The 21,484-nt window shown below is 50.8% G+C and overlaps 1 protein-coding gene across 3 annotated transcripts in view; it reads left to right on the top strand.

Annotated features, from left to right (window-relative positions):
• The first annotated feature begins 6,409 nt into the window (after positions 1–6,409).
• Positions 6,410–21,484, top strand: part of ACTN1 (actinin alpha 1) — a 105,555-nt gene continuing 90,480 nt past the window's right edge. For 2 of the 3 annotated variants that reach the window (XM_017500964.2, XM_017500970.2), the window contains exon 1: positions 6,410–7,086. In XM_017500964.2, coding sequence (XP_017356453.1) covers positions 6,982–7,086 — 105 coding nt within the window. In that variant the 5' untranslated portion in view covers positions 6,410–6,981. The remainder of the gene's footprint in view (positions 7,087–21,484) is intronic. The other variant, XM_017500973.2, reaches the window with a different exon arrangement.

The raw sequence follows: 21,484 nt of genomic DNA, 5'->3' as shown, positions 1-21,484 counted from the left end.
ACCCCTTTTTTTTGAGACAGAGTCTTGCTTCCTCACCCAGGCTGGAGTGCAGTGGCGCTATCTTGGCTCACTGCAGCTTCCGCCTCCCAGGTTCAAGCAATTCTCCTGCCTCAGCCTCCCAGGCAGCTGGGATTATAGGCGTGCACCCCCGTACCCAGCTAATTTTTGTATTTTTAGTAGAGAAGGGGTTTCACCATGTTGGCCAGGCTGGTCTTGAACTCCTGATCTTAAGTGATCTGCCTGCCTGGTACTCCCAAAGTACTGGGATTATAGGCATGAGCCACCACACCTTGTCTTTTGTAAGAGCTGTTTCTATTAAACTTTTAATTGAAAAGTCATATAAAGTAGACCTTTTTCAGCTTCTCACCAAAGCAAACCAAAACAAAACAGCCTACACAGGATCTAGCAGCCTCCTCCCTAAACAATCATTCACTGACTATAGAGCATAAACTGTCTATTCTAAGATGGACAGGGCTACCTCTGTCTTTTTTTTTTTGAGACAGAGTCTCACACTGTTGCTTGGGCTGGAGGGCAATGGCACAATCTCAGCTCACTGCAACCTCCATCATCCAGGTTCAAGCAATTCTCCTGCCTCAGCCTCCTGAATAGCTGAGATTATAGGCGCCTGCCACCACTCCTGATTAATTTTTTGTATTTTTAGTAAAGATAGGTTTTCACCATGTTGGCCAGGCTGGTCTTGAACTCCTGACCTTTTGATCCATCCACCTTGGCCTTCCAAAGTGCTGGGATTACAGGCGTTAAGCCACCACACCCAGCCTCTACTTTTTTATTATTATTTTTATTTGTATTTTTTATAGAGATTGGGTCTCATTATGTTGCCCAGGCTTGTCTTGAACTACTGGACTCAAGTGATCCTCCTGCCTTGGCCTCCCAAAATGTTGTGATTACAGGTGTGAGCCATCACACCTGACCAACAATTCCATTCTTAGGTATATATCCAGGAGAAATGCATGTGTATGTTCACAGAAAGCACACATAAAAATGTTCATAGTAGTTTTATTCATAAACATTCTAAACTGGAAACAATACCCATCAATGGAAGAATAGATAAATTTCTTAGGATCTACTCATAAAATAGCATTAAACAAAAAAAAAAAAAAAAACCCAGAAACCAAAGTATAAATAAAAATGATCGTTGGTGATAGGAAGTCGGAAGAGTGGGCACCTCCATGAATTGGAAGTATAGTGTGGAAGAGGCATGAGAAAAACCAAGGTGCCACAAACGTTTTATATCTTGACCCGAAAAGAGGTTATATGGGTGTAGACATCTAAAATTTTACTGAGTGATATGTAAGATTAGTGTACTTGATTAGTGCATTTTTGACTCTGTTATGTCCAATTAAAAAAAAGAATGGATGTTATAAATATGCATATACTTTAGCATCCCTAAAGATTCAACACTTTTAGCAACTTTGTTCTCTCTAAAAAAGCTTGGGTTATATTGAGACTAAAGTCCCCAGTATCATCTCACAGTGTGATGGCCATGAATGAGAAGATGGGTCAGTCCATTACCTTGGTCCATCCTCAAGGCCTCCCTTATTGAGAAGATAAGTTCATCAGTTATTGTTTCAATGCACTTCCTGACCATCTTCCCACACACTGTGGGCATCCTCACCCATTATAACTCCCCCTCCTCTCTTTTCAGATGAGGGTCTTTTTCTTTTCTTTTCTTTTCTTTTTGAGACCAGGTCTCACTCTTGTCACCCAGGCTGGGGTGCAGTGGTGCGATCTCCACTTATTGCAACCTCTGCCTCCCGGGCTCAAGTGATCCTCCCACCTCAGCCTCCCAAGTAGCTGAGACTACCAGTATAAACCACCATATCCAGCTAATATTTGTATTTTTAGTAGAGACAGGGTTTCACCATGTTGGTCAGGCTAGTTTTGAACTTCTTGGCTCAAGTAATCCGCTTGCTTCAGCCTTCCAAAGTGTTGGGATTATAGGCATAAGCCACCATACCCAACCAGATGAGAGGCTTTCTTCTTGTTCAATGGCTCATCCCTTAGCCTGTGTCCTTGCACCCATATGGTCCTATCTCCTCAAGAACTTGTGCTGTCCCTCAACTACTTTCCTTTTTTTTTTTTCTAGATAGAGTCTGGCTCTGTCACCCAGGCTGGAGTGCAGTGGCCCAATCATGGCTCAGTGCAGCCTCAACTTCCCAGGCTCTTGCAATCCTCCCACCTCAGCCTCCCAAGTAGCTGGGACCACAGGTACACTCCACCATGCCTGACTAATTTTTTGTCTTTTTGGTAAAGATGGGTTTTTGCCATGTTGTCCAGGCTGGTCTCAAACTCCTGAGCTCAAGTGATCCATCTGCATTGGCCTTCCAAAGTTTTGGGATTACAGGCATGAGCCACTGCACCTGGCTCCCTCAACTTCCTTTTGCTTACATTTTCAATGTTTTCCTCTTACTTAACTGAATTCTTCTTCTCAAACAACAAACAGCTCACATTTTCCAGTTTTAAGAGAAATCTTCCTTTGATCTCAGTACTTACCTCTAACTATTGCCCCTCTAGCTACTTCTTTTCCCTTCTATATTCACTGTCTCCATTTCTTCACTCCTGATGTCCCTTTAAAACTTACAGCTTTTACCAAAATTCCATTGGCCAAGGTCACCAATGAATTTTCAACTGTCATATCCAAGAACACTGTTTAGGCCTTACTTTCCAGACGTTTTGAGTATATCTGACATTGCCAATTCCTCCTACTTTGAAACCTTACTCCTTTGACCTCCACAACACCATATACTTCAGGCTCTCCTTGTTTCTGGATGACCATTCTCTTTGTTTCCTTCAGGGGTTCTTGTTCTTTGCTATCCCTAAGTGTTGCTCTTCAGTGTTCTGCCCTCATCTCCATCTGGGCATTCTTCATGGGTGGTCTCATGGTGTTAATATCATCCATATGCAGATGACTCTCAGCTCTTGTTTTTCCTGAGGTCAGGGCTATGCAGTCAAACTGCTTGCTGGACAACGGAATCTGGACACTCTAAGAGCACTCCAGATTCAGTGTATTCAAACTCAATCCATGATTCTGTTCCCAAATGTTTTCCTCTTCTGTTCTATCTCAACTGGTCATATAGATATGAATGCCATCTGGTGAATGCCACCATTCACCAGATTATCTAAACTATAAACTGATGATTAACGCAGGATTTCAACCTCAGCACTCTTGATATTTTGAGCTGGTTCTTTTCTCTCTCTCTCTCTCTCTCTCTCTCTCTCTCTCTCTCTCTCTCTCTCTTCTTTTCTGGACAGGGTGTTGCTCTGTAACCCAGGCTGTAGTGCAATGGTGCAATTATGGCTCACTGCAGTCCTGACCTCCCGGGCTCAAGCAATCCTCCTGCCTCAGCCCCGCAGGTAGCTGAGACTACAGATTCACACCACCATGGCTGGCTAATTTTTGTATTTCTTGTAAAGATGGGTTTTTGCCACATTGCCCAGGCTGGTCTCGAACTCCTGACCTCAAGTGATCCATCACCCTCAGCTTCTCAAAGTGCTGGGATTACAGGCGTGAGCCATCGTGCCCGGCCTGGATAATTCTTTGTTGTGGAGTTGCTGTCCTATCCATTGTAGAATGTTTAGCAGCATCCCCAGCCTGCATCCACTGGATGCCACTAGGAACCCACCAGTTGTCATAACCCAAAATGACTCCAGACATCAACAAATATCCCTTGTGTGGGGGAGCTGTTAAAATATCCTAGGGTTGAGAACCACTGGAGTTAAAGGCATGGGTCTGGGAGTCACATATACTGGTCCATTTTGGACTAGTTACTACTTCTCCGAGCTTCAGTTTGTTTTCTCTGTAAGACAGACACAACTCTCACCTCACAGGAGGAACTTAATACAGGTAAAGTATATGGGATCTCTCAACAAAAGCACTTCTGTCTCCTCAGTCAAACTCCTAGGTCTCTCAGTTTTATCCTCTAAGTATTTCTGGTCTATCCATGATTCTCCATTTTGACCTGGATTATTGCAACAGCTTTGCAACTGGTGTCAAAGCTTCCAGCCAGCCTTGCTCCCCTTAGATCCACACTCCACCTGGCCTTAGATCCACACGAGACCTTCATGGTCTGGTTGCTGTGCACCTCCCTAGCCCCATCTCTTGCCCTTCCCAGCCTTGGATTTCTAGTCCAGCCACATTGAGATGCTAGACATTCCTTTGTATACTATGCAGTTTCCTGTCCCTATGCATTAGCTCAGGCCGGTCCTTCTCCCTGGAATAACTTCCCACACTCTATCTGGCTGACTCTCATTCTTTAAGGTTCACTTAAGTTTCACCTCCTCCAAAAAGTTAAGCCTGGAGCCTCCTTTCCCACGGGGTTCAGTGCTCCTCCTCTGTGTTACAATACCCTTGTCAGATCTCTCTCCTTCCATCTAACTCATGACATCATATTTTTGTTTTTGTGTCTGTCTGGTGGGCTGTGTGGGACAGGGACTATGGCTTTTTCATCTCTATATACATAACATCTAGTACATTCCCTGACATGCAGATGGTGTTCAGCAAATATTTATTGAGTGAATGAATGGATACAGCACTACCATTACCCTCTGTGTTAGGTTTAGTGCCACAGTTTAGAAGCAGTGATAAAATAGTCCATAAATCAGCTGTCTCTGTGGCTCAGAAGCAGTGCTTCCTCAGCCGGGGGCTTCTGGAAGGCACAGTGCTGAAGGATAACACTCACACTAATGTGTGTGGTTGATGAATGATGCAGCCAGCGACACCACCTGATACCTGCTTACAACAGCAGCGGTGGCTCTTCTGAGAATCAGGGGACACTTTCTTCCCCTTTTCCATGGGTGGCCTTTCAGGTATCCCTCATTGCCTGGAGAGAAGGTAGAGGACAAAGTCCAGCCCCTAATTCAGGGCCCTTCCTGTCAGTGATCTTCCTCCAAATCCTTCACTCACCTCTGAATTGACATATTTGCATTTTTCATTTTAAATGTTGCAGTTGATGCAGCCATTCCTTCTACAAATACAGTCCTCCCTTCATATTGGCAGGGTATTGGTTTCAGTATCCCCACGGATACCAAAATCTGAGGATGCTCACAGTCAGCCCAGGTATCTGCACGTTCTGAAACCTGTGGCTATAAAGGGCCAAATGCATATATGTATGTATATATTTTGAGAGTCTTGTTCTGTTGTCCAGGCTGGAGTGCACTGATGAAAACAGCCTCACTGCAACCTCCCTCTCCAAGGCTCAAGGGGTTCTCCCACCTCAGCCTCCCAAGTAGCTGGGACTACAGGTGTGTGCCACCACATCCAGCTAATTTTTGTATTTTTAGTAAAGACGGGGTTTTGCTAAGTTGGCCAGGGTGGTCTCCAACTCCTGGGCTCAAGCGATCTGCCCCCCTCAGCCTCTCAAAGTGCTGGAATTACAGGCCTGTGCCACCACCACTGCGGCCAGCCTCAAATGCATAAATTAAGCTCTACTATGTGCTGGGTGCTGGCGAGCAAGACTGGCTCATCTGTTGTTCACAATAGAGTGCATAACCTAGGAGAGGTTTATTTGCCACTGTTCTTCGGACCCGGGGGTCCCACAGAGGAGCCCACCAGAACGCGAGGCCTGCTCCTTCCCGGGCATCAGCGCGTTTGACTTTCCTCTTACTAAGCCCGGGGAGGGGAGTCCTGGCAGGTGGCAGGCAGAAGTTAGAGCTGTTTACTCACTCCCACCCTCCGTCCTCCTCCATTGACAATAAGGTTTTGTTTGTCAGGCATAAGGTTACAGGACTGGCCTGCGGAGTCAAGCTCTTTTCCGCGCTCGGCTCTTTGAGCCTCAGTTTCCCCATCTGTCAGGTGTGTGCATGTGGGAGAGGGGCACGGAGTCGATTTATCTAGATCACTCAGGGTCCTCCCTTCCAGTTTTGAGGGTGATGTCTGGATGTCTCTGAGGGAGAGGGAGGACACCGCCAGGTGAAGGTAGTTTTGGCTGCACCAGCCCGCCGAGTGTGCTCGCGGAGACCGGCGGGGAATTCCAAGAGGCCCCGCTGTGGAGGGGTCCCCAGAGCTCGATGGCGAGCTGGAAGGGTTCCTGTGGCGTGGCGGGAACGCTCGGTAGCCTCGGGGACCAGTTTGCTGGCGAGAAATCGGGCTTCTGCAGGGCAGGGATCAGCCAGGTCGCGCCTTTGTAGGGTGAGGTGGGGCTGGGCCGGGGTTGGGGGGGGGGGAAGGTGGAGTCATGAAATTCCCAAGAAATTCCTTTCCATTGCCCCACCCCGCTCCCTTTCCTAGGGTGCTAACCTGCCCAGACCCAGGTTTCCTGGGAAAGAGAAAATGAATGTTCTTCAGGTTTTCTCGCGTCCCTTCTCCAGCCTCCGCCCACCCCAGGGTTTGGAGCGCGCGTGGGAGCGCAATAACTTAGGTGGCGAGGAACGGGTCCAATCCCAGCGGCTCCTGGGGCTCCAGAGCGCGCTGCCACTCGGTCCCCGAGCTCGGGAGGCGTCTCCCGGCTTCAGTCCCGTTCAGCTTAAGCTGGCGTCACATGAGCCGCGGGGGAGTGGGCACCGCGGGAGCGGGCGGGGGTGTGCACGCTGGGAGGGGGCCGCCCAGTCCACCTATATGCGCCGCAGCCCGGCTGACGGATGCCAGGAATTCCCAATGAGAGGCGATGGGGGGAAGTTTGGGCAACTCGGCCTGGCCAATGGAGAGCCTCGGGAGGGCTCTGCCCCTTCCCCCCGCCCCCGCCCGCCTCGGTTCCCGCAGCGCGAGTGTGTCCGCCTCGCTTAGTGTGCGTGGAGATTAGGTCCGAGCGCCCGCCCAGAGGTAGGCAGTCCGCGAGCCCAGCCGCCGCTGTCGCCGCCACTAGCAGCTTTCGCCAGCAGCGCCGCGGCGGAACCGGGCGCAGGGGAGCGAGCCCGGCCCCGCCAGCCCAGCCCAGCCCTACTCCCTTCCCACGCCAGGGCAGCCGCCGTAGGTCGGAGAGAAGGTGGAGGAAGAAATCCAGCCCCTAGCACGCGCGCACCATCATGGACCATTATGATTCTCAGCAAACCAACGACTACATGCAGCCCGAAGAGGACTGGGACCGGGACCTGCTCCTGGACCCGGCCTGGGAGAAGCAGCAGAGAAAGGTCAGCAGCCGCCCCCGCCCGCCGCCGCCCCCAGCCGCGACCCCTTCTGTCCACCGGGCTTTCGGCCCCGGGCTCTGAACCGGTTCCGGGCGCGCACGGGAGGGGGCGGGGGCGGTGCGGCCGCTGCGAGGTGGGGTGTTGGGTTACAGGCGCCTGGCGGAAGCGGGAGCGCCCCTGCCCCGGAGCCCGCGAACGCCGGGCCGGAGCGCGGGGAGGTGGTGCCGCCGGCGGGCAGGTCTCCTTGGGGTCGGTGGTCCAGGCCACCCTGCGGCTGCCTCAGCCATCCCTGCGTGGGCTGTGCGCGGGGGCGGTGCTCAGCAGGCTGGGGCTGAGACCCCAGCTCCGGGCTGCTTGCTCCGGATCGATTTTCCCTTTCCTTCCGCCCCTGCCCACCTCTCCATATGGCGTGCGGTGGCAGCGCCGCTTCCTGGGCCGCCCTGGGTTCAGTACCTGAGCGGTGGGCCGCCCGGGATCCTGCGGTCCCCCAGGCCGAGGGGAGAGCGCCAGGGAGATCGGTGGCCGCCTCCGGATCTGCCTAGAGAAGGACCAGCTGGAGTGCGGCTGTGGCGGAGAAAACTGGGGGGCGTACGCGGGCTCCCCCGCGGGCCCAGTGGGGGCGGGGTCAGGACGGCAGACCGTTTTATTGCTTAACTCAGTGGGTTGGTAGCTGTAAGTCCCACATGGGCTTGCGTCTATGTCTTGCCCCTCCGACCCCCAGCAAAGGTGGGCAGCTCGGTTCGAGTTGAGGGGCTCTAGAACGAGGGTCTGTCTTAGGGGATATTTGGGGCCAGTCACTGGGGATCCCTACTTAGCCACGGAGCTGCATCCCAGGCAGGCGCGTTGTGCGGGTGCGCGCCCCGCCGCGGGAGCTGGGCTCGGAGCTGGCGATGGGACCCGTGCACCGTGGCCAGTGGCAGGAAGAGGTCCGAAGCCATTCGTGGTGGTGGGGGGAGGGTGCCTCTACCCTACCACTGCTTCCTGCCTGCGCGGTGAGCCCTTGCCCCCAGGCGGCCACGTACCCTGAATACCCCTTCCCTCCCCCTTCTCTCGGCTGCCCGCTTCCATCCGGTCCCTCCCCGTTTCATACCCTCCCCACCCCCAGGCTGATCTGGGAGTGGGGTGGTGGGGGGGGGACAGGATGGCGCGTCCCTCTGGATAGTGCGGTTAGGGCTGGGCTTGAGGGAGAACGCTCATGTCCAAAAATGGTAACATTCATTCCCTTTTTTAAACTTAAAAGGGGGGTAGTTTATAGAGCCGACTGAAGTTTTTTTTCAGCCAAAGGCATCCTGTATTAGCTCACTCAGTAATCCTAGGCCCTGAAACGGAGCCCTTTTACTCACTTCATCAGACAGGCAGAAGTAATCTAAAACACACACAATGGGCTTCCTCAAAGCGGGACGACCTGGGCCCTGCTGCCCAAGGCCTGTGGAGGGCCGGGCCCTATACGGCGACATCAGTCATCTACATCGGACATGGGAAGGTCCCCTGACTTGGAACTGACTTCTTTGTAATGTGCCAGTTGCTTAAACTCCCTCTCTTCCTGTCATCTTCCTAGTAAGAACTGAGGACTGGGGGGGCTGCAGGCAGACCCCCACTCACTTGGCTTATTTCCCGGGACCATGGGTGCTATAGGTGGAGCTGAAAAGTGAGTGGGTAATGTGGAGATCCCTATGGGGCACCAGGCAGAACGCAATTTAATAATTTCAGGGTGAAGCCTTCTTGAGAAATGATTTTAAATTAGACAGAAGTGAGATTAAGGCGATAGATACCTTGAGGTCTTCCTTGAAGGTTAGAAGCAAAAAAGAAATCCTTGTTTGGGGAGCACCTGCTCTGTGCCTGGGAGGAGCAGGAGTAACAGAGCTGCCCAGGAACTGGACACCTGAAAGGACTGTGAGACCAAGTTCCTGGGGACAGACACTGAGCACCAGTCTGCACATAGTACTTACTATTTCTGAATGACTGAATATGTTATACAGTTAGGGAGAAGAATATAGATTCCCAGGACCCTGACCTGGGTGGCAGTGGGTGTGCCCCAGGCCTTTGGGTAGCCAGGTAGGAAGAGGTGATCTGGGAAACTGGGTTATCCTGGAGGCAAACTCAACAGTGCCAAGAGCTGACATTTGCCGATGTGTGCCAGGCACGCACGAGGACGAGGAGGACGAGGAAATCAGGGCCAGAGAGGGGAAGTAACCAGCTCCAAGTCCAGGCTGGGGTTTGGTGGGGCTGAGGTGCAGCCATGTTTGGGACTGGCAGCTTCCTTTCAGTTGTCCCTCTTTGGCGAGGGAGGCAGGAAAGCCTGGCCTGGCATCCAGAGACAGAGAATCTCAGAACCAGGAGAGCTGACACATGCTTTGGGCGAGGGTTGATGGAGGGACCACAGCAGAAGGAGCTCTGGGCCTGACTCTGAGGATTCAGATCCACATTTTTTTTTTCCTGTTAGTTCTCTAGATTATCGTTTGTGGGCCTCAGTCTGCAGAATTTCTATTCTGTCTAGTTCTCAGCAGGGTGGTATTAAGGAGGTGGTATCACAGGTGGGGATAAGACTTAAGATAAACATGTTGTTTTTGACACACTCTCTACTGACAGTGGGAGGTGGGGTTTGTGTGGGACCAGAGCCCACAAGTGGAGAGAGGCTGATGGTTCCAAAGGGAGGCAGGGGAGTGAGTGAGGAGGGGAAGAGGAGGACACAGTGCAAAGGGATACAAAGGTCACTGGCTGGGAGGGAGAAGACCCTCTTTTTAGCTTTGGTGCAGCCATGGCTATTTGTGAGACTTTGGACAGGGCTTTCCATTTCATGGAGCTTTTATTAGATCATTCAGCAAATACTTTGTGAGCGCTCATTCTGGGCCAGACACGATTCCAGGTATTAGGGGTCAGACACTGAACAAGACAGACCAAGTTCCCATTCTCGTGCGGCTTCCATTAGGTTTCCTCCTCTGTAAATGGGACACATTTCTGCCCCTCAGAGCCCTCAGGACTCTTCCAGGGAATCAGATTAAATGACGCATTGAGAAATGCTTCCTTGGTGAAGGTATGGCCTGAAGTAGATGAAGGGAGAAGTCTGTGCAGGCAGGAGGCATGACTCAAGAAGCTGGTCTGGCTTGGCCAAGGCTTGTCCCTCTTTCAAAGAATGCTTCGGTACGGAGTTCATGGGCTGGTCGCCATGCCTCCAGACACAAAATGCAGTTATCTTCCAGATGGAGCATGTGGATTAGAGGCCTTTTCTATACTTTTCCAGCCTTCATAATCTTCCTGATCTTCGAGGCTGGGCTCTGAAGTCACTTTTCCTAGGGGTTGCTGTTATTTTCAGGGTGACCAAGGCCCCCCATTTTCTCCTTTATGTGATTTCACTCATGTTCTTAGGTGTATGTGTGTACCTGGTATAGGTCAGGCCGGAGAGGGCATCAACTTGGAGTGGGATCCTGGCTCTGCATTTTCAGGCTTGTGACCTTGGGCAAGTTCCTCTCTGAGTCTCCAATTCCTGACTTATAAAAAAGAGCTACTACCCACCTTTGCTGGCTTGATGGGAGTGGATATGTAAAATGATAGCTTCTGCTGTTAAATTTTATTTTCTTTCTTCCCTCTGAAGTCCTGGAGATTCTGGTTTAATGTGTGTGTCCACAGGTGCCAGCCTGGGGCCTTTTACATGTAGGAACTTAATATTTGTTGAGCGAATGGATGTTGAAACAGAGCGGCAGTGTTGGCAGGTGAATAGAGGTGGTTGTGAATAAGGCCCACATCCCGATTCTGCAGGCAGGTAAAGCTAGGTCACAGGAAGAGGGGCCATGTGGTTTGCACTTGCTTCTGGACAGTGAGGCCATTGCAGGAGCTAGCCAAGGCCACCACTCAGCATGGAGGACTACAGAGAGGGAAGGACCTGCTGTAGAAGAGTTTACCTGGGGAGGGATGGGACATCCGAAGCCAGGGTGATGCCTGGTAGAAATAAAACTGGAAAAGGGAGAGGATTGGCTCTCCTCCTCATTCTCAGACTCCTCGCTGTTCTGCGCTCCTTCCAGCTTCACCCCATGCCAGTGTCCGTGGAGGCAGGGACCCGGCCTGTCCTGTTCTCTGCTGAATCCCAGTGCAGAGCACAGGGACAGGCCTGTTGTAGGTGGCCTGATCTAGAACTGTCTCTGAAAAATGGGCTAAATGGCATCATGCATGGCTCCCAACTTCAGGCTTGTGGGTGGGGAAGGTGATGAAATGCTTTATGTTCAGATTACCACTTATCCTGGGGTTGCACATGGTCCAGCCTCTGCAGATAAATGTGTGCCGGGTGCACCATGAGTCCAAATCTTGGTCCGTCTGTTGACTGTTGAGATCTTGATGAGTCAGCTTACCTGCTGTGTGCCTGATGGTATCAATGGGGAAATGATGATAATAATAGTTCTTGCCTGATAGAGTTGTGTGGAGGTTTAAAGGAAGCAATCTATGTAAGAATCTAGCTTAGCACCTAGCATGTAGTGAGCGCTCAGTAAATGTTAACTATTTGGAAGAACCAGAATTTCCATGGTCTTTACCCAATAGATTTTCAGATAAGACATAGTATATAAACCCATCTTTGCAGGAAGAGCCAAGGTTGTCTATGGGTGTAGGGGAGTTGTGTTATCCTTGATGTCTGACCTTAACCTCTCTGATTGCTCAGTGTCTTCACCTGTGGAATAAGGTAGCCTTCCTTGCCTACCATACTCCCTGGGTATGGCAATGAAGGGTGGATGTTAAAGTACTTAAAACAAAACATAAAACAAAAACACCATGTCAGCTTGTACAGGGAAAATGGCCACACAGTAGGAATTCTCTGTAAGCAATTTAACCCTGGATATCTTCAGGCTGAGGCATTATTTTTTTTTGAGATGGAGTCTTGCCGTCACTCAGGCTGGAGTGCATCGGTGTGATCTTGGGTCACTGCAACCTCTGCCTTCCAGGTTCAAGCAATTCTCCGGCCTCAACCTCCCTAGTAGCTGGGATTGCAGGTGTGCACTGCCCCATCCAGCTAAATTTTGTATTTTTAGTAGTGATAGGGTTTCACCATGTTGGCCAGGATGGTCTTGAACTCCTGACATCAGGTGATCCGCCTGCCTCGGCCTCCCAAAAATGTTGGGATTACAGGTGTGAGCCACTGCTCCTGGCCCAGGCTGAGGCGTTCTTTGGGCCCACCCATCCCTCCAAGCAGCAAATCCAGTCCTGCTTTATCTGAGCATCTGATGTGGCTCCTTCTTCTCCAAACCTTGCCCCACTGGTTGGCAAAGTGATTGGCAAATCCTGAGGAGAGGTGGACTGGGGAGGAGGGTTGCAGAGGCCAGTTGGCCTCAGACCAAGCAGGTGGGGGCTGCTTCTGGCTGCCATTCAGGCTGCCTTAAGACAGGCAGGTGTGAGGAGAGAACTGGCTCTGAGCAGCTGCAGCCTGGTGAGACTTGAGAACCAGACTTTCCAGTTTTGAGAAATGGTGGGACCTCAAGGGGCCATTGGAGTCACTGGACACTGGAGTTTGGTTTGCATGAGAATGAGGCTAGCAGGCTCCTGCAGGATGCGTGTCTACCACCTTCTCGAGAGGAAGAGGAGGAACCCCCTTTCCTCCAGTCTGACTTTCTGGGGAGGTACTGCAAGGCTGTGCAGGCTGTGTTGGACTTGGACCTCTGTTTTCATCTTCTCGAGGGAGGCCTGGGGCTGGGTGCCTGGCTGGGGGTGACAAACCATCAATCTGGCTCGAAGACTTGTCACACAAAACCTGGGGGCCTGGAGCTAGGGCGGGGCAGCCGGAGCCTGAGATGTGGCCTCATCACAGATATGCATGGTGGGTCTCTAGGAAAAAGCCCAGCCCTTAATAGGGTGAGAATGTAGATGGGTCCTCCTTGTGGAGGGAGTCAGTAGATGTTCATTAAACCCCTGCTAGGTGTCAGATGCTCTGCTTGCTGTGTGGCATGTAGAAATGGTGGTTTAGGTAGAGAGGGAACCAGAAAGAGGCAGAATCACAACAGGCCCTGCCAATAATGGCCATTGGCAGAAGCTGGTGGAATTGGAGCTACATCTCAAAGGAAGGCGGTTCTTCTAGGGAGCCTTAGGCTGTGTGTGAGTGTGTGTGTGTGTGATGTTGTAGGACAGAGGTGGGGAGAGGGGAGATGCTGAAAGGGCAGAGCAGAGCACAGTGAGTATCCATGCTGGGGAACACCCCTCCCATTATTCTCCTTTATCATTCTTCTATTATAGTTTTAAATGCTTATGTTTTATGGAGATGGGGGGGGTCTCACTATGTTGCCTAGGCTGATCTTGAGTTCTTGGCCTCAAGTGATCCTCCTGCCTCAGCCTTCCAAAGTGCTGTGATTACAGGCGTGAGTCACTATGCCCAGCTTCATTGTTCTTTTCCATTTGTTTTCCCCTCCCAGAGCTGACCTCTTACCTTTCTGTGAGAGTTGGCCAGGCCGTCTGGACAGGTCACAGACCGGACTCCTAAGACCACACGTCTGTATGGATATTGTTGGGATCATCCCAGCCTGAGCTGCCCCTATGTGTAACCCACCTGTGGTTTTCCTGGACCTGGTGTGGAGCCAAAGGGCACCTTCCTCACCGGCCCTGCTTTTATGCCCTCTTTAGAGTGCATAGAGGCCCATGTCTCTGCAAGGGGCGCCCATGGGTTGGGCTGAGTTACTCACCACGGACACTGGTGGGGTCCTGGAGCCCACCAGCTGAGATGGTTTGGGCAGTTCTAGTCTGCATCTCCCCACAGAGGTCATGGCAGAGAGGAAACCCCCTGAGTCTGCTCCCTTAGTTCTGGCAGGTGGGTCAGCCCTCACTGGGCTCAGGACTCAATTCAGCCCAGGGTTCTGGCTCCATTTCCTGAGGTGCCAGTGCCAGTGGCCTCCTAAGACTGTTTGCTCAAACTTGGATCTGACTGAGGCGAAGAGTCTTAGGAGCGGTGGGGGCAGGAGACACAGCAAGCCAGGGCTTAGAGCCACCCTGGGACCCTCCTTCCTCTCTCTTCAGACATGAGCAAGGTGTCTGTATTTGTCCATTCTCACACTTCTAATAAATATATACCCAAGACTGGGTAATTTATAAAGCAAAGATGTTTAATTGACTCAGTTCAGCTGGCTGGGGAGGCCTCAGGAAACTTAAACTCATGGCGGAGGGGGAAGCAAACCTGTCCTTCTTCACATGGCTGCAGGGAGTAGAAGTGTGAAGGTGGGGAAGAGCCCCATGTAAAAACCATCATCGCCTGTGAGAACTCACTCACTATCACAAGAACAGCAAAGGGGTAACCACCCCCGTGATGAAGTCACCTCCCACCGGGCCCCTCCTACGACACGTGGAGATTATGAGAACTACAATTCAAGAGGAGATTTGGGTGGGGACACAGCCAAACCATATCAGTTTCTCACCTATCCCCAGGCTGTGCATCAAGTCCAAGCTCCCTGGGATCCTTCCTTCTCAGCGGGTGGGGGGAATGCATGGAGAGGGTCGCTCAGGCTCCCCCGTCCCTGCCTCGCCTGCTTTCCCCTGTTTCATGTCATCCTGGGGGGTTATATGATGGGTGAGTCTGGTTATCTGGGCACGGTGAGTCTGGTCTAGTGATGGGCAGGCCTCAAAGCTGTGTGGGGCAAAATTCATGACCCCAACTTGCCCTTTCTGCATGCACCATTCTGCCATAAAAGTTAACAAAGTTTATCTTCTTATAATAATTATAGTGGCTCGCTGTTTCTGAGCACATGCTAATTATCAGCAACAGTCCTAAGGACTCTACGTGCATGAGCACATCTAACCCTGTAAGCCTCCTATTATCCCATTTTACAGATGAGAGAACTGGCTCTGAGCAGCTGCAGAACTCTTCCAGGCTCACGCTGCCAGCAAGCGGTGGAGCTGGGGTCCGAAGCCGGGCGGTCAGGCTCCAGCATTTGCAGTCCTCTCAACTTTGCTGTACTGCTTATACAACAAATGCTTGTGTGGGGAGAACACTTAACCAAAGATACACATATACAAACAAAACCCCGGTGATGGAAATGCCCTGGAATTGGATAGTTAGTGGTGGTTTCACAACCTCACAAATATACCCGAAACCACTGGATTGTATGTGTTAAAATGGTGACTTTTATGGCTTGGAATTTTATCTCAATTTTCAAAAACCTAAGAAATTAACTAATATAAAGAAGAAAATGACAATTGCCTGTCATCTTACTTCCCAGAGGTAAACAAACACTCACAGGATTTCTGATGGCTCCTGCCATCCTTGTCCCTTCTTCCCTCTTTTGTGTGTCCCCTTCTCTGTCATGCCCACTGTTTGGAGTTGGGGTCTGGGTTCACGGTGGGTGAGAGGAGTCTAGAAGAGAAAGATAAGGGTGGGAGCTTTTGTAGAAAGCGGGATGAAGGATGTGGCTTTTTCCTTGGAAAGTGACCAGGAATACATCACACATAAGCACAGGCAAACAGAAGACTGGTGGGGTGGGGAGAGGGTGGCCTTCATTATTCCAAGTCTCAGTCTTTGGGGAAAATTCCTCCCCGACCTCTGTCTATAAACTCTGTTGGCCTGGAATTGCTTCTTTCTGCTCTCCCCAGGGTTGGCAGGTTGGGAGTCCAAGTGGGGAAGCTTTCCTTAGGGTCCTAGGCAGGGGAAGGGGAGGGCAGGGCCAGGGTGCCCCCCAAAGGAGGCAGCTGCACCACTCTTGGAGGTTGCCTAGCAATGGTGGGGAAAGGTGACTTAGCCCACTACAGAGGCGGGAGGAGAATAAAAGGCAGCCAAGGATGGAAATTGGACATAGATGCAGAGGATGCTGTTCCCCTGGAAACTGCCTCCTTGGTCCTTGGCTATAGCAGGCTACTTCTGGGGTGGGGATCTGTTCTCCATTGAAAGAGAGTGGGGTTTTCCCTAGGCCTGTCACCCACAGGTCGGGACTGGGGGATCTGGGGAAAACCTTCTTGCACATGGAGTGTATGTCAGACGTGTTCTGTCGGTGGCTTCATTTAACGTTGACAACAGCCTTGTAAGGTATGTGGGATGATCACACTTCATAGATGAAGATCCTGAGGTTGGAGATAGAGAATAACATGCTCATAGCCACACAACGAGAGAGGCCTGTAAATGAAGGTGCTGGTCTTGGCCTTTAAAGGGAACCATTCATTTCGGTTCAAAGCATTTCACAAGCCCAGGGTACTGGGAGGTCAATGTAAACATCGTCCACCTCTTGGGAAGGAAAGAAGAGAAGATGAGAGGAGGAAGGCTGGAAAGGTGTGTTATCTATTTTTTTTATCAACCAACCAACCAGGATTTATTAACGAGGTCTTGGTTTTCCAAATAAGCACACAGACTAATAGTTCACACTGATTGAAGGTTGAATGGTTTGGATTACCTCCATATGTCAAACAACTCTTTGGGGAAGGGACTGTTAATTTTCTTGGTGCAGACAGGGAACTTGAAGCTAAGGGAGGTTTAGTAACTTGCCCGAGATTAGGCAGATTGACCTCAGAACTCAGCTTTTAACCAGAAGTACAGACTCACTCTTTGCTATTAAGAAGTTTATGTTTTAATTGGGAGGCAAGGCTTATACAGAATTGAAATAAGAGAACAACTCAACATGGCGTATTTTTTTTAACATTTGTGCTTTCATGTGTGGCTTTCTCTCCAGTAATCGTGGTGAGCAAACTTGTGAGGTCTTATCCCCATTTTACATACAGGGAAAGTAAGGCTCAGAGAGGTGAAGCGACTTTACCAGGCCTTCTGAAGCCTGGAAGTGAGTTGGTTTTCAATCCAGGTCTTTGACAGGAGGGTCTGTGAGGTTAAGAGGATGGACATAGGTCTCAGTGGATACTTTTCTTGGTTTTAAAGGTAGTGAAGGATGCAAGTTGTATTTTTTCTGCATTTTTCAGTTGAAGCAGTAACTGTCAGGAATAGATTTAAGTCCCCTGAACCTGGAGGCCTCCCCAGTTCTGGTGCTGACCCCAGCGGGGAAGCCTCCCTGCTTTCACATTCAGCAGCACCCTCCCCTTCTCTCTTGTTTTGGTTTCTTCAGTTTCACCTGTTCTGTCTGTCCTTCCCTTTGTTCAGAGAGTCTTCCTTTGTGGTCACCACAGGAACCAAACAGGCTTTGAACCAGGCAGCCGAGGCTCGGGTTTATTTTGATACTAAAAGCCTGTGCACATGAAACCTGTAATGTTTGAGGTTCTTGTTTAAGCCTTGAGATGATTTAGAAAGTTGATGAGGGAGTGGAGTCGGGGACTTGGGTTAGCTTTTGGCACTGCAGGGTTGGGGAATGTTTGAGCCAGTCCAGAGGACAGCACCAAGTCGGGTGGGGAGGCAGCACCCTTTCCTGACCCCCAATTTTGAACCTTCCAGGCCTAAATCAGAGGCCCTAAATGTTCAGCTCGAGGCAGAAGAGCAGTTGGCTGTGGGAAGGGAACCGCCTCTCCATTACCTTGTTCTTCCTGTTTCTTGGTGGTGGGCGATCGTGGGCTGTTGCGAGTGTGGTCACAAGGCCTGTGATTTGAGGCCAGGCCAGGGCTTGTAGGGGAGCATTCTTATGGGCCTGAAGATTTATTTTTTAAAAGCCGTCTGCAAAGCTGATTATAATTGATGGGAGTGAGACAGCATCTGAGCTCTATTTTCAAATCATCTGTAGGTGAAATGACAGGAGGAGAGGCAACTTCGAGGTGGGTGGGCTCCTTCAGGCCGGTCCCCTAATGGAACCTGGCTTTCCAGGCTGGAGGAGGCACCAGGCCTTGCATGTGGGCAGCCGGGGGTTGTTGAAATCAGACTCTATCTTTCCTCCTTATGTCTGATATGGAGATGTTCATGCAGAACAGTCTGTGGTTTGGGGCTAGAGAGAGAAGTGGAGCTTTTAATTCTTCTAAGTCTCGACACCCCCAATACGAGGGCTTGGTCCAGGAAAAGGAGGGCAGCCTCCACTGAGGTTCTCTGTCTTGACACTTGTGTCTGTCGGGTCTGTGAGCATGGAGTGTGTGTCTCTCTGGCTCCAAGAAGCCCCTCTGTTGTTTTTGGCCACCTCCTTGACCTTGGCAGAGGAGTGGCTCCCTTTTAAACACCACAGACATCCTCCAGATAATAGATAATGGCACTCTCTAGTCGAGTTCCCGATATTTTGGAAGAGCCTTTCTTTCCAGGAACCCAAAGTGCTTTTCCAGACTCGCCCCTGGGAGCCGAGAGATGCAGGAGGTGGCTTATGAATTGTGTTTTCCTGGAGGCAGGGAAATGGGGCCAGACCCCTGGTTTCCTGCTCTTCATCTTGGATACTGGGGGCTGGGGCTGCGTGGAGGTGTCTTTGCATGCACGAAGCCCTGAGGCCTCTTATTACATATCTGAATATTTTTCCAAACTTTAGCTCCAAATGAAGCTTTGCTTTGTAGTTTTCTCTTTCTCTTCTTATTTTCTCTCTCCTTTTTGCTCTCTTCTCTTATAGAAGTTCATGTATCCAGTGGGCCCGTGTGCCACCCTCTCTGTGAGCCTGCTTGGTATAGGCAAGGAGACCACAGTAGCACCCAGAGGTGCCTGGCTGGGGGACCTGTACCTGATGCCTTTTCCCCAGAACTGGTTCAGAAGCAAGCTCAGCGTAGAACCCCTTGCTAGCCCAGGGACTGTTCTGGGAATATGGAGCTGAGCATCCGTGCATCCCCCTGCCCCGCCCCCAGCTTCAGCCAGCCCTGGTACTGTGCTTTGGGTCAGGCACATTTCTAAGTGTTTTACAGATATTAATGTAATCCTCACAATACCCATATGAGATGGCTTAGTGGGAGGTAAAAGAGATTTGAGGGTATTTGGAAAGACCTGAAAAGCTCAGGTGGTTACAGCAAGTATTTCTAGATTTTCTACTCTTGAGGCCAGCTCACAGATACCATGTTGGCTTTAGATTTTTGTTTTCAGGAAAGGGTACCTTGTAGAGTTGCAGCCCCAGTGTTCTTCTCCCTGAACATAACCTTCCCTCACCGGAGTTAACCACTGTTCCAAGTTTGGTATTTTTGTTCCTATACATTTCTTGCCTATGTTGCTGTCTGTATCTTTGTGTCTGTTTTAAAACTTTGTGTAGAGGGGGTCATACCCAATGCATCGCTCTGTTCATTGCTCCTTTCGCACCCACCTCTCCTGTGCCCTGGAGCTGTAAAGGTAGACTTGGTGGGAGCTCTACCATCCCTGTTTTGTGGCTGAGACTGCTGAGTTCCAAAGCCCTTACCCAGGTCACATAGCTCCTTGTAGGCAGCAGGTGGGACTGGAACCTGGCTTCCTGCCTCTGTGGTGGCTTTCTTATGTTACGCCTGCCGCCCCGCACCCTGCCAGAGTTCAAAGACTTGCTGACATTTGAAGAGGGACAGCATGAGATGTCAGTCTCAGTGTCTTACTCTCTTTCCACCCGTGTGTGTGTGTGTGTGTGTGTGGCATCTGGTACCCGTCCCTATGGGTCCCTGGTCCCTTGCTTGCTGCCCTCTTTTCCTGGGCTTGAGATTCAGGCTCTTAGGGACCTGTACCACATTACCATTTTTCTTCTTCTCCCAGGGTAGCAGTTGTGCTTTTATTACTTCTTGATGAAGCAAATGTGTCCTGAAGAAAAGCTATAGTGAATTTGGGAATGCTTCTAAATGAGTTTATATTTTATGGCTCACAGCAGCATCTTGCACCATTCGGAAGCTGGTTGTTCTCTGCAAGACAAGAGACTGTGCTCTGGACATGAGGCTTGGGCTGCATGTCGAGTTTTGGAAGAGGCTAGATGTGGGGAGCCCCACTCCGTTAGGCCCATTACTAGGCTCCAAGGACAGCAAGTGGGGTCCCAGTTGAGAGGCCCTTGTCCCTACCTAACTTCCCTGCTCTTGCCTTCTCCTTATCTCCTTGCTCTCAGCCACTCAGCCGTTGCCTTGCCCAGTTAGTACCTGGGCTAGAGAAAGTCAGAAAGGGCAGATGTGTGGCAGCCTGCCTGCCTTCATTACACTTTCTTTGGGCACTGTTGTGAAACTCTCCTCTCTAAAGGCATTTAGAGGATTCCCAGGGGATGTCACTGATCTGTGACTGAGCTGAGGCTCCTTGTATGATCAAAGGTGGGTTTGTGAGTCTCCTGGGGTCCCCTAGGAACTGATTCTCAGGAGCTCCCTGATCAGTCATCCCAGCTCCCCAAAGAGCAGGTAAGCAAGAGCCACGCTTGCACATATTAGGTATTCACCGAGTATCCAATGTTGATGAACGGTGATGGTGAGGGCCTCTGGACTGGAGTGTGGCAGCTGTAGTCCAGCAGGAGACAACTGACAGATGCTGAAGGCCTGGGTGGCGGTGTGCTGAGTCACCAAGGAGCACCCCAGAGATGAGGTTGATTCCTGGGACCAGGGCAGAGGCCCATTTGGCTCCTCGCTACTCAGAGGTGTGTCCTGGAATCAAAGGAGGTCAGAGAAGCTGGTCTTGTCGTTGGGATGGGGTCATAGCCTAGGATGACCTCAGCCCCTGCCATGCTGCTCAGCACCCCTCTCTGAGCTGGTGCCTCTGATGGTGGGCTGGTTGGAGCTGGCACAGACCTCCCAGCTCCCTACCAGCCAGCCCAGCTGCATTTTTCCTTTGGCTAGCTACCCATCAGATTCCTCTCCCAAGGTACTGGCCATGCTGACACGTCCCTCTGCACCCTGCCCGTTCCTCTCTGGAGGGTGGGGTTATTGCATTTGGCTGGGCTGTGCTTCAGAAAATCACAGGAAATTTCTGGTCCTTTTGTGTGGGTTTGAGGACCTTAAAGGAAGTAAAACCTAGGCCTTGGTTTTCCTTCTCCTTTCAGCCCCTCCACTGAGGGTTCTCTCTTGAGTGTTGGATGTCACCAGCCCGCTGTCTTTAGCCAAGTATCCCAAGGGATATGGATCTAGATAACTGTGGGGCCTCCAGCCTGACAGGATGTGGGGTTTAGCAAAGCTTTCACCTGCCTCCTGCTCCCTTTCTGTTGGGACTTTGGGAGAGGGGATAGCTGTGAAAAGACGGTCTTTTTTGACTTACTAGGCCAGAGAGCTGCTTGGCAGAAACCTACCTTGTCCCTCAGGAACAGGAAGAATGGTTGTGTATTAGGTACCAGGGCCTCAGGAGACCCAAGGTCTTGTCTTAGTGCTGCCTGTGGTCACTTTGTGATGCTGGTAAGTCACACCCAGAACCCACCTATAAATAAAGAAATTGGATGGTAGGATGGTGGTGGGGCACTGTTATAAATGCTGTGCTTGGATTATCTCACGGCAGATGATCTCTAGGGTCTGGGGTGATACCAACATTCTGTGTTTCTGCCCTTTTGGGGGACACTCAGCAGAGTCGAGCACTTCTTTGTTCTTTTTAAAACAAAATTATTATGTTTTTTTATTTTTTGAGATAGGGTCTCACTCTGTCGCCTAGGCTGGAGTGCTGTGGCATAATCTCAGCTCACTGCAGCCTCTATCTCCTGGGCTCAAG

Source organism: Cebus imitator, unplaced genomic scaffold, assembly GCF_001604975.1.
Source record: "Cebus imitator isolate Cc_AM_T3 unplaced genomic scaffold, Cebus_imitator-1.0 Scaffold13, whole genome shotgun sequence".
Taxonomy (NCBI): Eukaryota; Metazoa; Chordata; class Mammalia; order Primates; family Cebidae; genus Cebus; species Cebus imitator.
Note: the sequence above shows the minus strand (reverse complement) of the source record. Positions and strands in the feature narration are given on the sequence as shown.